At 37.7% G+C, this 16,992-nt stretch overlaps 1 protein-coding gene across 2 annotated transcripts in view; it reads right to left on the reverse strand.

Annotated features, from left to right (window-relative positions):
* Positions 1-16,992, reverse strand: part of MINDY2 (MINDY lysine 48 deubiquitinase 2) — an 87,715-nt gene that overhangs the window by 60,039 nt on the left and 10,684 nt on the right. For both annotated transcript variants that reach the window (XM_021094542.1, XM_021094552.1), the window contains exon 2: positions 7,376-7,433. In XM_021094542.1, the coding sequence (XP_020950201.1) occupies positions 7,376-7,433 (58 nt within the window). The remainder of the gene's footprint in view (positions 1-7,375; positions 7,434-16,992) is intronic.

Below are 16,992 nucleotides of genomic sequence, written 5' to 3' on the forward strand. Positions count from 1 at the left end.
GTGGCTTGGAGCTGGTGTTGGTGTTGCTGTTGCTGTGGCTGTGGCATAGGCCAGCAGCTGCAGCTCCTATTTGACCACTGGCCTGAGAACTTCCATATGCTGCAGGTGTGGCCCTAAAAAAAAAAAAAAACACTTTTGAGTAGTGGGGCGGGAGAAGATACATACTTTTGATAAGACTAGCCTTTCAGCATTTTAAAAGTCATATAAAAAGGTGCCTAGGAGTTCCTGTCATGGCTCAGTGGTTAACGAATTCAACTAGGAACCATGAGGTTGCAGGTTCGATCCCTGGCCTTGTTCAGTGGGTTAAGGATCCAGCATTGCCACGAGCTGTGGTGTAGCTCACAGACAAGCGGCTCGGATCCTATGTTGCTGTGGCTCTGGTGTAGGCCGGCAGCTACAGCTCCAGTTAGACCCCTAGCCTCGGAATCTCCATATGCGTGGGTGCAGCCATAGCAAAGACAAAAAAAAAAAAAAAAAAAAAAAAAAAAGACAAAAAAGACCAAAAAATGTGCCCAGATGGAGACAGAACATTATTTAAACTTTCTGAACTTTGGTTACCTCATTTGAAAATGAAGAGGTATTATAATTTATGACGATTTTATTTCCACTCCAATCTTTCTTTTTTCTACTATTAGTACCTCCATTCATATGCCCTCTGCCTCTGCTCATGGGTCTCTGCCACAACAATTGTATTCTTTAGCTATGGGAACTAATAGCATTTTGTCTCAGCAGGTAGAGTAGACAAAGGCAAGTAGAGTGATGGTAATAACTAGCAAAGAGAAAGTAAGGTAAATGGCATTAGCCTATGACAGCATAGAAAACAGAACTGGAATGAAATTAGAAGTTGTAAAGTGGCAGCACAGTTTAGGTTAGCCTGTTCAACAGAAATACAATGCAAGCCACAAATGCAAGGTTGTATGCCACTTTAAATTTTTAGTAGCTACGTTTTAAAAAGTAAAAAGAGATAGGTTAAATTAATTTTAATATTTTATATAGCCCAGTATATTAAACATATTATCACTTCAACACATAACCATCATCCAAAATTACTGATACTTTATACTTTTTTTCTTTGAAATCCACTGTATATTTTACACTTTCAAAACATCTCAGTTCACTCTAGCAATATTTCAAGTGCTCACTAGCCATATATTGGTCAGTAAAGGTTTAGATGATTATGGTCATGTTATGAAAACAAAGAAAGCACAGCAGACAGTGGTTGGATATGGAAGAGACTGACAGGAAACTGGGCTCAAAAATATGTTTTCTATATATATTAGGCATTCAAAAATCTATTGATATTTGACTACATCTGAACTATGTTTACTATTTCCTATATGTCTCAACCAGATCCTCCTAAAAACTATATTTATTTAACATGTTATTACTCCACTTAAATTAAAATACATGAAGCAGCCTACTATAGTAAACCCATGCTCCTATGCCTGGCTCCCAGCACTTTTTAGTTTAGCCACAACCTACTCAACTAATTCAATCTCTGTTCCTATAACTTTACAACATGTAGAATTATCAATTATAGTCAATTCATACTCATATATTGTTCTTCCAAATATGCCTTACCTATTTTCACCTCTAGCTTGAGCTTAAAATAGTTTCCACATAGCCCCATAATATTCTTTTTTCTTTCTTTACAAGGGTGTAGAATCCAACTGTACAAGTCACATGTTCTCCATTAAGCCTTTTCCTACTCCTCACCTACTTCTCATGCCCACCTACAGTCAAATTTCTTAAAAGTATCTAGACTTGAGTCTCTATGTACTCATCTTTTAGAGGCCCTTCAATTCACTACTCCATTTCCATCCCATTACTGTACTGACACTGTTTTTGTGAAGGCCACAATAACTTCCATGTTGCCTGTGATTCTTCTTCTTTCTTCTAACATTCTTCTTCTATTGGCTTCTATCACCCTCTTCCGGTTCTACTTCTTTCTTAATGGCTATGTGTTCGTTCCTTTATTTCTCTGTCCTCTAACCAATGTATTTCAGTAGGGCTAATGTGGGCAAAGAGGGCAAAAATGTCTTAGATATTATAGTGGTCTGTGCCCTTCAAAGGGCCACAGTACCTGAAGAGACAGAGTAAATCTGGTATTAAAGTTTCCTGGAGTGAGTGATTAGGACAAAGATGTGTATAAAGGCAATACTGAAAAAAAAAACAGTTGAGGAAACATTGCTCTACTCAATCTGTGCACACTGGGAAACTTCAGGAGACAATCCCAGACCCACCTCTCTTCTCGCTTTATACTTTCCTCTCTTAATGATCTCATCAATCTCCAAAGATCTAAATACTATTTTTATACTAACGACTCAAATTCTTATCCTGAATTTCATTGTTCTCTGGAAATCATGGTCTCTCAACAACAAAATTTTATAAATATTTTCTTAATGTTTCCTTCACCTTTTTGCCTAAACGAAATTTGGCTCTGCCTTGATGACACTGCAGCCCTCCCTCTTAAGTAACAGCTATTTTCTCTCTGATTCTTTTTTACCAGTGAGCCTGGAGGTGCAACAGATATCTACTTGCTCTATGGTCATTCTTTCTCCTTCTTCTCCCCGAAACTCCTCAGTTTTAAAAACCCATGTCATACTACCCATCATCCACCAACTTGGTTATAGTTCTTTACCAACTTTCAGGTCAATCCTCCTCATTCCTAGCTCACTGTTTCTCTCTGTCACAAATCCTGCCATAGTTTTTGCTAATTTCAGTGCTCACAGACATGACCATTTAATACCCTGTCCGTTCTGTTCCTTGACCTCTTCTCCAACAAAAATTTTATACTCCATCATATCACAGAAACTCATTCCCTATGATCATACAATTTTGTTATTACCAGGCTTTAAAAATTCTTCAGCTCTATCAGGGCCTAAAATCCATTAATCCCATCGCATTTTCCTTGAACATATGCATATCCATTTCCTCATCTTGCAACTTAAATTCTATGGCTCATGATTATAATCACTCTCTACACATACCTTCCATTCCCTAGACTGTTTCTTCAACATATTCACTTGGCAAAACCCCAGCTGTGGTTAAATCCTGCTCCTCTACTATTCAGGCCCATACTCATGCAGCTGAAGGTGACTGGAGAAATCATACGCCAATGCTGGCTGCTCTCAGTAACCTCAGAGGTAATGCCCAGGAATCATGCTGCATTTCCCCCTTTCATTCTCTTGCTCATCCAAGCAACTTTTTTTTTTTTTTTTTTTGTCTTTTTGCCATTTCTAGGGCCTCTCCCATGGCATATGGAGGTTTCCAGGCTAGAGGTCGAATCAGAGCTGTAGCCGCTGGCCTACGCCAGAGCCACAGCAATGGGGGATCCGAGCCGCATCTACAACCCACACCACAACTCACGGCAACACAGGATCCTTAACCCACTGAGCAAGGCCAGGGATCGAACCTGCAACTTCATGGTTCCTAGTTCGGTTCGTTAACCACTGAGCCACGACGGGAACTCCATCAGGCAACTATTTTATACCTTCCTTCTCATCTTCAAAAACTCCTCCTTCATCCTCACTCTTAGCTGATGACCTGGTTTCCCATTTCACTAAGAAAACAAAAGTACTCAAAAGATCTTCTATAAGCTACCACACCCACATCTACCAACCTATCAGCATCTATTTTTTATACATTCTATCTTCCTTCCTATTGCTAATGATGAATTATCTATATTGCTTAAAACTAATTCTTCTATTTGTCCAAAGTATTCTTTTCGATTCCTTTCCTCTAATTTTTTCTTTTTATGAAAAGCCTTATTAAAACAGAATTCACATACCATAAAATTAACCCATTTAAAGTATACATAATTCAATGTTTTTAAAGCATATTAACACCATTGTGAAATTATCATCATGATCTAATTTCAGAACATTTTGGTCCTCCCAAAAAGAAATTCTATACCCATTACCAGTCTATTTTCCCCATTTCCCCAAGTGCTAAGCAACCACTCATCTACTTTCTGTCTCTAAATTTGCTATTCTGGACATTTCATATAAATGGAAAAATACAATAAGTGATCTTTGTGACTTGGCTTCTTTGACTTAGCATAATGCCTTTAAGGTTGTTCTATATTGTATCAGGTACCAGCAAATTCCTTTTTACGGCTGAATAATGTTTCACTGTATGAATATACCGCCTTTTTTTTTTTTTTTTTTTTTTGGCTTTTTAGGACCGCAGCCCTGGTATATGGAGGTTCCGTGGCTAGGGGTCTAATTGGAGCTACAGCTGCTGGCCACAGCCACAGCAACATGAGACCCAAGCTGCATCTGTGACCTACACCACAGCTCACGGCAATGCCGGATCCTTAACCCACTGAGTGAGGCCAGGGATTGAACCTGCAACCTCGTGGTTCCTAGTTGGATTTGTGTCCACTGAGCCACAATGGCAACTCCTTTTTCTTTTTTTCCCCACATTTTGTTTATTCATTATCAGTTGATGGCTCTCTTGGTTGTTTCTGGCTATGAATAAACTCCCATAAATGTTACAGAATGAGTTTTTGTGTGGACATGTGTTTCTCCTTCTCTTGGGTGAAAATGTAGGGTCATATGGTAATTCTATATTTAACTTTTTGAGGAACTGACAAACTTTTCCACAGCAGCTGCATTTCATTACTTTCCTATTGCTTATGTATAATGCCTTCTAATCTTCTCTTGTGCCCATTCCAGTCAGGTTTTCATCCTGTGCCCTTGTCAAAGTTACCAATTACCTCCTCCATCAATGGTCAATTTTTAGTCTTCACTCTGCATGACCTATTAGCAGCATTTGATTTGGCTAATCTCTCACTGATACGCTTTCGCTTTCTTTCTTTCTTTCTTTCTTTCTTCCTTTCTTCCTTCCTTCCTTCCTTCCTTCTTTCCTTCCTTCCTTCCTTCTCTCTTTCTCTCTCTCTTTCTTTTGTCTTTTTACAGCCATACCTGTGGCATATGGAGATTCCCAGGCTAGAGGTTGAATCAGAGCTATAGCTGCTGGCCTAGGCCACTGCCACACGAGATTCTAGCCCATCTGCAACCTACACCACAGCTAATGCCAGCACTGGATCCTTAACCCACTGAGTGAGGCCAGGGATCAAATCTGTGTCCTCATAGATACTAGTCAGATTCATTTCTGCTGAGCCACATCAGGAACTCCCATTCTATTCATGATCCCACTCAGTCTAACTACCATTTATGTACTATCTGTTCCAAATGTGTATTTACAGGCTAGATCTGCACTGTCTAATACTGTAGCAAATAGAAATATGTAGCTATATAAATTTAAATTAATTAAAATTAGGACGTTCCCATTGTGGCTCAACAGTAACAAACGTGACTAGTAACCACAAGGATGTGGGTTCGATCCTTGGCCTCACTCAGTGGGTTAAGGATCCAGCGTTGCTCTGAACTGTGATGTAGGTCACAGACGCAGCTTGGATCCCATTTTGCTATGGCTGTGATATAGGCTGGCAGCTACAGTTCCGATTTCAACCCCTATCCTGGGAACTTCCATGTGCCATGGGTGCAGCCCTAAGAAGACCAAAAAATTTTTAAAGTTTAAAAAATAATTAAATATTCAGTTCCTCAGTCACATTAGCTGCATTTTAAGAACTCAAGAGCCACATGTGGCTAGTGGTTGTAAAGCTAGATAGCACAGATATAGAATACTTCCACCAATATACACAGTTTCACTGTACAGGGCTGATATAGATGTCTCCTCTGAATTCTAGATTTAGATATCCCACTGCCTCCCTGATATCCATATTTGGATGTCAATAAATATCGCAAAACCAAAAATCCTGATATTCTTCTCAAAACATGTTCCTTCCATTATTTTCCTCTTTCAGTTGATGGTAACTCTATCCTTCCAGGTGTTAAAGCCAAAAACTATGGGGTAACCCTTGATTTCACTCTCAGTCCACATTCAACTGATCAGCAATCCTGTCAGCTCTATATCCAGAATCAGACCATATTTTATAATCTCTACTTCTACTACGCTATTTGAAGCCACCACCACCATCTTTTGCCAGTAGTAATGGCTTCCTAATTGATCTCCTAGCTTCTCTCTTTATCTACCACCAAGTTCTATTTTCAACATATCAGCTGGAGAATTCTTGTTAAACTCAAAGTCAGATCATGTCAACTCTCTGTTCAAAATCCTTTAATGGTTTCCCAGATCACTCACAGAAAAAGTCAAAGTTGTTACAACAGCCTAGGTTATTACATGATATGATTACCTCTCTAATCTCATCCTCTAATACCTCCCCTTTGCATAGTCTGGCAGCCATACTAGCTGTTCCTCAAAGCACCAAGCTTATTTCAGCCTTCTTCATGAAATATAATTTAGAAATCACAAAGTTTAAGAATCACCAAACCAGAGTAAAAGAGATAAAAACAGAAATTCTATTTTCAGATATTGAGGTATTCAAAGTAATCTACGCTCAACTCTGAGGTTCTATAATCACTGAATGGGATTAAATGATATTAATTACATAAAGAAAAAGATCTTCCAAAAGCTGCAATTTCAATTACTTCACTAAACCTACATCTCACAAAAAATCAGTTAGCTAGTTGCCTGAAATGGTACAGACAAAAACTAATCAGCTAACAAGTTTTTTAAAAATAAAAACTTAATTACTAAACAACTGTAAGAATATGGATTAAGATTTCCTATTTGGTAATAGTAAAATATATAAATTCTTATACTATAAAAGATCTCAGTGTGATCTACAACTACCTCCTCTATAAACAAGTTTTACTCAATGCAGCTGGTCTGCAAACTGTGTATTACTGGTCTGTTTTGAAATAAGAAGCTTGCATAAGAATGTAATTTAGCATACTGCTCCCTTCAAGAAAAATTTGCTATGAAAAAATCTCAGATGAACTAAACAGCATGCTTACACACTAAACAGTGTGGTTACTAAACAGAATTTATACATTCAAAGTCCAAGCCACTATCTCACTGCAGACCGGTAACTAACATTTTATAGACTGGCATAGGTCCATGAATCATATTTTGGGTTGCACTTCTCTAAATCACCTCCCAGATTTTATGTCAAGTCTACCCAGTATCTTTAAACACTTTCTATATGCAATGTTAGCCTTTCTGTGCTATACCCTATTCTGCAATTTATTAAAATTAATATATGCTTCGTTATTTTCTATATCAATAATTTCCTTATTTATATTACAGAATTTTAATGCTGGTTAGAAAGAAAGAAGGCTTTAACATCAAAGAACAATAACATATTAATAAGATGTTTTAATTAAGAGACTTAAAATTATAATTTAAAAATAGCTTAAAAAAGATGAAATTTAAATATATGTTAGCTTTGCAAACTGTTTTATTTTGAAAGAGATACAAAAACCATTCACTTTTCAACACTAACCTAAATATTCCATCAGCTGTTCAGCAGTTATGATTTCCATCATCGGTGGAAGTTTCACCTGAAAAACAAAGTATTTTTTTCTATAAAATCAAATGTTTTAGGTAATTAAAGTGTTTCTTCAGCTAGAAACACAAGTATGTATGTGTATTATATGTATCTACTATATGTATACAACACTCACATTTAAACATCTTTATAACTAATCTTTACTACAACAGAGTCAATCCTATCACCATAAAATTTACAGGGGAATATAAGATCTCACAGAAATGTGTTTTCAAAGCCAAGTGCTATGCCTTTCACCACACATCCTGATTGTCATTAGGCACCTGCAACAGTGTCCTGCGTAATAGAAAATGTGGTTAAAGGGCAGGAAGAGGCATCAAACATATTTTGACAGGTCACTAATGGAGCAGTTTCACTGAAGGCAGTCTTGAACACAGCTCAATATGCCATTACTTCAGTGTACCATTTTTATTGTTGAGTAGCTAGAATGAGCACAGTTTCAAGAATTAGTTATAAACTGAAAGACTCATACTATATGAATCTACCTGTAAAATTTACAAGCAGGCAAAATTACACTATATTATTTAGAGCTGTACATATAAAAAGAAAAGGAAATGGATACTATAAAAATCAGTTGGAATGGGGCATATAAGAGGCTTCTGAACTGCTGGCAATGCCTCTATCTATATATCTTGACTTGCATGGTAGTTCCACTCTTTGCCTTATTAAACTGTTTGCCTTGTTAAACTGGTCATCTGTTTCAAGTACGTTTTTTACCCCCAGGGCCTCACTTACGGCATATAGAAATTTCCGGACTAGGGATCGAATTGGAGCTGCAGCTGCCAGCCCACACCACAGCGATGGCAACGCCAGATCCAAGCTGTGTCTGTGACCTATGCCACAGCTCAAGGCAATGCCGAACCCTTAACTCACTGAGAGAACCCTCATGGATACTAGTCAGGTTCCTCAACCCACTGAGACACAATGAGAACTACTGTTTTATGTACTTTACTATATGTGCTACATGTCAAAAAAAAAAAAAGGTTAAAAGTAGATATATACATTATACTCATATTTAAGTTTAAAAAGTTAATTCAGCTGCAACACAGTCTAAAGTAATTTTTCTTTTTTCTCTTTTTAGGGCCACACCTGTGGCATATGAACGTTCCCAGGTTAGGGGTTGAATGGGAGCTACAGCTGACAGCCTACGACACAGCCACAGCAACGTGGGATCCAAGACAGGTCTGTGATCTACACTCCATCTCACAGAGACACTGGGTCCTTAATCTTCTGAGCGAGGCCAGGGATCAAACCCACATCCTCACCAATACTAGTTGGGTTCATAACCTGCTGAGCCACAATGGGGACTCCCTAAATTAATTTTTCAAATAAATTGTCAGATGAGTTACATGGACATTGCAGTAAATGACAGTAAACATTTTAGCTGACTTATTGAAAAGCATATTCCTTGGTATATTCACAGAATAAAAATAAATATTGTAGGATGGAAACTCAAAGTAATTAACATATAAATGAAAGAAGAGCAGCATAATTAAAACTCTTTTTAAGAATTATTTTTCAGGAGTTCCCATCGTGGCGCAGTGGTTAACTAATCCGACTAGGAACCACGAGGTTGCGGGTTCGGTCCCTGCCCTTGCTCAGTGGGTCAAAGTTCCAGCGTTGCCTTGAGCTGTGGTGTAGGTTGCAGACACGGCTCGGATCCTACGTTGCTGTGGCTCTGGCGTAGGCTAGCAGCTACAGCTCCGATTCGACCCCTAGCCTGAGAACCTCCATATGCCGCAGGAGCGGCCCAAGAAATGGCAAAAAGACAAAAAAATAAATAAAGAATTATTTTTCAGGAATTGTTTTCTGTTCAATCAAGGAAATCATTTAAACCAGCAATTTCTCCAGCAAGTGTTGAAGAAGGTGCAATGGGTATTTATGTTACCAAATGTAATAACAGTACATTACAATTTTTTGTTTGTTTTAACAAATGAATAAAGTAAGTCCTAAAAAAGATCCTTGTAAAATGGAACAGTTTGAGATCCTCTGAAAGCATACATGACAGTTGGTGCTCCCGAGTCAGTCATCCAGTAGATTTATCATCACTCAGTGAAAATTAAGAGATGCCATGGACGTTTTGATCATTACTTGACTCTATTTTTATTTTCTAGGACATTTAAAAAACTGTAATAGTTTTTTTAAAGCAGTTTTAGGTTTACAGAAAAATTGAGTAAAGAGAGCTTCCATATAGGGTATATTTTAAAAATTGAAACTCATTGGCAAATTATAGTCCCCTTCTTATTTTTCTTTTCTTTTCTTTTTTTTTTTTTTGTCTTTTTGCCTTTTCTAGTGCTGCACCTGCAGCATATGGAGGTTCCCAGGCTAGGGGTCTAATCAGAGCTGCAGCTGCCAGCCTACGCCAGAGCCACAGCAACGCCAGATCTGATCCTAGCCGAGCCTTCGACCTACACCACAGCTCACGGCAACGCCGGATCCTTAACCCACTGAGCGAGGCCAGGGATCGAACCCACAACCTCATGGTTCCTAGTCGGATTCATTAACCATTGAGCCATGATGGGAACTCCTTATTTTTCTATATAAAATTTTATTTGATGGTGTTCTTATTTGTTTATATATCGTCTGTCACTGGCTGCTTTCAGCCTATAAGAGTAGAGCTGAATCTTTGCTTCAAAGACTGTATGTCCCACAAAGCCTGAAATATTTACTATCAGGTCTGTCACAGGAAAAATATCTTGATCCCTGCTTTGGAATGATTTTAACTGCCATTACATAATATTTTATCAAGGTGTTTCAGTGCCTTATGAAGATCTGATATATAAACCAATAGTTTAAATACACTGTGAAGAATATTTACATACTGAATAATTGTCAGACCAATCAGCAAGTCCCATTTACACCTAACACTGTTTCTTAAATAAAATAAGACCTATATATTCTTTTTCTTTTCTTTTTTTTTTTTTTTTGTCTTTTGTCTTTTTAGGGCCGCACCCGAGGCATATGTAGGTTCCCAGGCTAGGGGTCTAATCGGAGCTGTTGCTGCCGGCCTACGCCAGAGGCACAGCAACGCTGGATCCAAGCTGCATCTGCGATCTACGCCACAGCTCAGGGCAATGCCGGATCCTTAACCCACTGAGCAAACCCGCAACCTCATGGTTCCTAGTCAGATTCGTTTCTGCTGCGCCACAATGGGAACTCCAAGATTTATATATTCTTTTATTCCAGAGAGATTCACTGCAGAAATATATTCACCAGAAAGTTCCATAAACAAATAGCTTATTCTCTTTTGGTCAATGCAGTAATCCTATAAAATTGTCAAAATAAGAAACCAAGGCACTAACAAATAAATGTATTTGGGAAATATATTTTACAATCCTAGATTTCTACAAATAGATAATTTAATGGTTTAATCTTAAAATTTTCAAATAGCAACTACCTACCATGTCTTGCTTCAAACAGTTGAAGTAGGAAATGACAATTTTATACAGGTTTTAGAAGTAGGACAACAGGAGTTCCCATCGTGGCTCAGTGCTTAATGAATCCATGAGGTTGCATGTTAGATCCCTGGCCTTGCTTAGTGGGTTAAGGATCTGGCATTGCCGTGAGCTGTGGTGTAGGCTGCAGACTAGGCTTGGAGCCTGCATTGCTGTGGCTCTGGCGTAGGCTGGCAGCTGCAGCTCTGATTAGACCCCTAGCCTGGGAACCTCCATATGCCAAGGGAGTGGCCCAAGAAATGGAAAAAAGACCAAAAAAAAAAAAAGAAGTGGGACAACAAATACCCATTTTAACTTATTCATAAGCATACTCTGTATTATATTCATTTTCTGAAACTTAGCCAACAAAATATTCTGGATATTCTCTAAAATAAAGCTAAGTTCAAAACAGTGTAATAGTGAAGAATGCCTGCTTTCCACTAATACTCTGAAGCCACCAACAGATCTTAAATTTTTTTTTTTTTTTTTTTTTAATCCATAAGCAGCATATGGAGTTCCTGGGCCAGGGATTGAATCTGAACCAGAGTTGCAGAGTTGTGGAACTGCCAGAGCTGCAGGAACACTGGATCCTTAAACCACTGCATTGGGCATAGGATTGAATCTGCATCCCTGCTCCGACACTGTCAATCCTGCTGTGCCACAGCAGGAACTCCAAGATTTAAAAATTTTTTAACCACAAAATGATCTTCTTGAGAGCTTGCTTCTCTTTTTGCTTTTCTCTACCACCATCACCACAAAAGCAAATGTCAAAGATTTTGTTAATGATTCTAAGACTACCATTCCTTTGTCTCTTTAGAGTCTATTAAAGAGAAAACAGGTTATGGGAAAGCCAGCTAAGGATACAGAATTAACAATTGTGGCATTCCGTCTAAATCTCTAAATTTTAAATATTACGAAGGAAAACAAATTAAGTATGCCCTAAGTTCTCAGGTGGTCCTCTTTTAGTAATAATCTATAACATATTGTTTACAAGTAAATGAATACTTTAATGTAATCAAGGACACCTGGAAAGTACTCTCTTTTCTCTATTTTTTTTTTTTTTTTTTTTTTTTTTTTTGTCTTTTGTGCTTTTAGGGCCGCACCCGCAGCAAAATGGAGGTTCTCAGGCTAGGGGTCGAATTGGAGCTGTAGCTGCCAACCTACACCACAGCCACAGCAACATAGGATCTGTACCACAACTGTGACCTGCACCACAGCTCATGGCAACGCCAGATCCCTAACCCACTGAGCGAGGCCAGGGATCAAACCAGAGTCCTCATGGATACTATTCGGGTTCGGTAACCACTGAGCCATGACGGGAACTCCTGGAAGGTACTCTCTTAAGTAGTTTAAATATTCTTCCTAAAACTTGAGCAAAGCCTCTCACTACATATTAACACAGTTCCAAATTAAAGGAGTCCAAATAAAATGAAGCTTTTATTACCTAGGGAAACAATTATGTCCTATCATAAATAAGTAATATTTTATTATATTAACTAGATTTCTATTTAAATAAAATATTTAGTATTAAATATTTAAATTAACAAAAGGAAATAGCTACTACAACTTCAAATATTCAACTACAGGATAAAAAATCATTAATTCAGCCCAATTATTCTATAATTTTTAGTCATTCGAAGAGCAAAGTGTATTTGAGAATACACTCAAGTGAGGCCAAAAATAAAAGCAAAGACAACAAAAATAAATAAAAACAACAAAAAGGTTTTGCTTAAAATATCAGTAATATCCTTAACAGGAATGCAAAATATTCCAAAAGTGATATGCCAAGATTTTGATGCCTATGATTTTGATATTCTGAACAGGGAAAGAAATGCAGGGGACACAGTAATAACTAAGAAATAAGAAGCAGTTTGCATAGCTGATGGCAAGTATGGAAATGACCAGCCAAAGAGCACTGTTAAATGTTAAGTTAGAATACCAATTATGCAAACTATTGCTTTTGGAATGGATTAGCAATGGGATCCTGCTGTGTAGCACTCAGAACTATGTCTAGTCACTTATGATAGAGCCTGATAATGTGAGAAAAAAGAATGTATACATGTATGTGTAACTGGATCACCATGCTGTACGTAAAAAAAAAAATTGTATTGGGGAAATAACAACAAAATTTTTTTTTTAATTTAGAAAATTAAAAAAAAGAATACCAATTAACAACTACTCAAGAAATACTCAGTTTGAATTCTAACACCTATTTATTTATTTATTTTGCTTTTTTAGGGCCACAGGTGCAACCTTTTGGTTCCCAGTTGGATTTGTTTCCCCTGAGCCACGATGGGAACTCTTTTAATACCTCTTTAAAGTTGGAAAGATACATTTAAGGAGATTAAAAAATTGGGCATTTATAACAAATAAATGAAATAGAGCCTGGAAAAAAATCAATGAAACCAAGAGTTGGTTTTTTGAGAAGATAAACAAAATTGACAAACCTTTAGCTAGACTCATCAAGAAAAAAAGAGGGGGGCCCAAATCAATAAAACCAGAATGAAAAAGAAGTTACAATCAAAACCATGGAAATAGCAAAAGCTCATAAGAGACTATTACCAACAATTACATTCCAATACAATAGACAACCTAGAAGAAATGAACAAATTTCTAGAAATGTACAATCTTCCAAGACTGAACTAGCAAGAAAAAGAAATTAAGAGAAAAATTACCAGTAATTAAATGGAACCAGTAATTAAAAACAAAACAAAACAAAAAAAACTCCGGAGTTCCCGTCATGGCTCAGGGGTCAACGAATCTGACTAGGAACCATGAGGTTGAGGTTCCATCCCTGGCCTCGCTCAGTGGGTTAAGGATCCAGCGTTGCAGTGAGCTGTGGTGTAGGCCGCAGTCGTGGCTCTGATCCTGCGTTGTTGTGGCTCTGGCATAGGCCGGCGGCAATAGTTCCAATTAGGCCCCTAGCCTGGGAACCTCCACATGCCTCAGTTGCAGCCCTAGAAAATACAAACAAAACAAAACAAAACAAAAAAAAACCTCCCAACAAACAAGACCAGACAGTTTCACAGGTGAATTCTACTAAACATTTAAGAGCATACCTATCCTTTTCAAACTATTCCAAAAATTGCACAGGAAGGAACATTTCTGAACTCATTCTATGAGGCCAGCATCACCCTAATAACAAAATGAGACAAAGATATCACAAAAAAAAGAAAATTACAGGCCAATATCACTGATGTACATAGATAGAAAAATCCAACAAAATATTAGCAAACTGAATCCAACAACACATTAAAAAGGGGCTCTTGACTTCTGAGATGGCCCACATTCTGTCCACGGAGTGTGTTTCTTCCAGGGTTGCTCTCTCACCTTTTAAGACAGCCCACACTTTGTCTATCTCTTAATAAATCTACTTACTGCCAATCACTTTGCCTCTCCCTGAGTTCCTTCCGTACTGAGACATAAAGAACCTCAACTTCAGTAAGTCCTGGGACCAGCTTCTCAACAGAGGAATTTGGAAATTGGGATAGAACTAAACCCCTCAAAACTACTTCATGAGCATTCCTCACTACAGAAAGAAGGACCACCAGAACCAGTTCTGGGGTGACAAATCACTAGCCTTGAAGAAGAATGCAAGCTTGTACTACCCTGATCCTTATCTATGGTTCTATTTTCCATCCCCAGACTATAAAACCACTTCCTATTCTCTTCCAAAGGAGGGCACAGTCTCCAGGGCATTAGCTGGCTGTGGCCTCCTTTGTCTGGCAAAGCAATAAAGGTATTTTTTTTCTCCTTCGCCCCCTTCCCCAACAATCAAAAAGAAAGAAAAGGCTCACGAATCATGATCAAGTGGAATTTATCCCAGGGATGCAAGGATACGAATCAATCAATGTGATACATCACATATAACAAAGTAATGAATAAAAATCATATGATCATCTCAACAGTTGCAGAAGAAACATGTGACAAAATTCAACATCCGCTTATGATAAAACTCTCCCAACAAAGTGGTTATAGTGGGAAAAAACTTCAACGTAATAAAGAGCATTATGACAAGCCCACAGCTAACATATTCAATGGCGAAGAGCATTTCATCATTTCCTCTTAGATCTGGAACCAGACTAGGATGCCTATTTTCACCACTTTTATTCAACATAGCATTTGAAGTTCTAGCTACAGCAACCAAATAAGAAAAAAGGAATAAAGGGAATCCAAATTGGAAAGGAAGAAGTAAAACTGTCATATTTGCAGAGGACATGCTACACACAGAAAATCCTAAAGACATCACCAAAAAAACTACCAGAACTCATGAATGAATTCAGTAAAACTGTAGGACACAAAAGTATTATAAGAGAAATCTGTTGCATTTCTATACACTAAGAACAAATTATCAGAAAGAGAAATTAAGAAAACAATCCTCTTTACAGTTGCCTCAAAAAGAATAAAAATACCTAGGAATAAATCTAAGGAGGGGGGAAAAAAAAAGCAAAAAAAAAAAAAAAACCCTGTATACAGAAAACTATGCAACAGGGAGTTCCTGTTGTGGCAGAGCAGAAAGGAATCCAACTAGTATCCATGAGGATACAGGTTCAATCCCTTGCCTTGCTCTGTGGGCCAGGGATCTGGTGTTGCCTTGAACTGTGGTAGAGGTCACAGATGCAGCTCAGATCCTGAGTTGCTGTGGCCATGGCTGGCAGCTCTAGCTCTGATTCTACCCCTAGCCTGGGAATTTCCCATACTGTGGGTGTGGACTTAAAAAGGCAAAAAAAAAGAAAGAAAACTATAGATCAATGATGAGAGAAATTGAAGATGATGCAAATGGCAAGATATACAATGCTTATAGATTGGAGAAATTAATATTGTTGTCATCATATTACTCATGGCAACTGACAGATAAAATGCAATCCCTATGAAAATACCAGTGGCATTTTTCAGACCTAAAATAGAAAATTTTTAAACTGTATGAAAACAGAGAAGACCCCAAATAGCCAAAAGCATCTTGAGAAAGAACAAAGCTGGAAGTATCATGTTTCCCAATTTCAAATGATATGACAAAGATACAGTAATCAAAGCATTATGGTACTGGCACAAAAATAGACACACAGATCAAGGAAAAGACTAGAAAGCCCAAAAATGAACCCATACTTACATGGGTAATTAATCTATAACAAAGGAGGAAAGAATATACAATGGAGAAAAGACAGCCTCTTCAATAAATCATGTTGGGAAAATAGGACAGCTACACGTGAAAAATCAAACTGGACTACTTTCTCACATTATTCACACAAATAAATTCAAAATGAGTTAAAGATTTAAATTTAAAACCTGAAACCATAAAATTTCTAGAAGAAAACATTGGCAGTAGCTCTTTGACATCAGTCTTAGTAATATTTTTTTGGATATGTTTCCCCAGGCAAGGGAAACAAAAGCAAAAATAAACAATTGAGGAGTTCCCATCGTGGTGCAGTGGAAACAAATCCAACTAGGAACGATGAGGTTGCAGGTTCGATCCTTGGCCTTGCTCAGTGGGTTAAGGATCCAACGTTGCTGTGAGCTGTGGTATAGGCTGCGCACATGTCTGGGATCCTGCGTTGCTGTGGCAGTGGCATAGGCTGGCAGCTGTAGTTCAATTAGACCCCTAGCCTGGGAACCTCCATATGCCACAGGTGCAGCCCTAAAAAGCCAAAAATATAGAAATAAATAACAATTAAGACTCATCAAACTAAAAAGCTGCACAGTGAAGGAAACTATCAATAAAATTAAAAGTCCACCTATTGAATGGGAAAAGATATTTGCAAATGATATATAAACAAGGAGTTAATATCCAAAATAGACAAAGAAGTCATAAAACATAAAAAAAAAACCCTACAAACAATGTGATTAAAAAATGGGCAGAGGATCAGAATAGACATTTTGCCAAAGATGATATACAGATGGCCAACAGGCATGTGAAAAGATTTTCAACATCAATAGTCATCAGGGAAATGCAAGTCAAACCCACAAGATATTACCTCACACCTGTCAGAATGGCTATTATTAAAAAGACAACTAATAACAAGTATTAGCAAGGATGCAGAGAAAAGGGAACCCTTGTGCAATGCAGCTACTATGAAAAACATTATAGAGGTTCCTCAAAAAAATTAAAAAAAGAACTAC

Source organism: Sus scrofa, chromosome 1, assembly GCF_000003025.6.
Source record: "Sus scrofa isolate TJ Tabasco breed Duroc chromosome 1, Sscrofa11.1, whole genome shotgun sequence".
Classification (NCBI taxonomy): Eukaryota; Metazoa; Chordata; class Mammalia; order Artiodactyla; family Suidae; genus Sus; species Sus scrofa.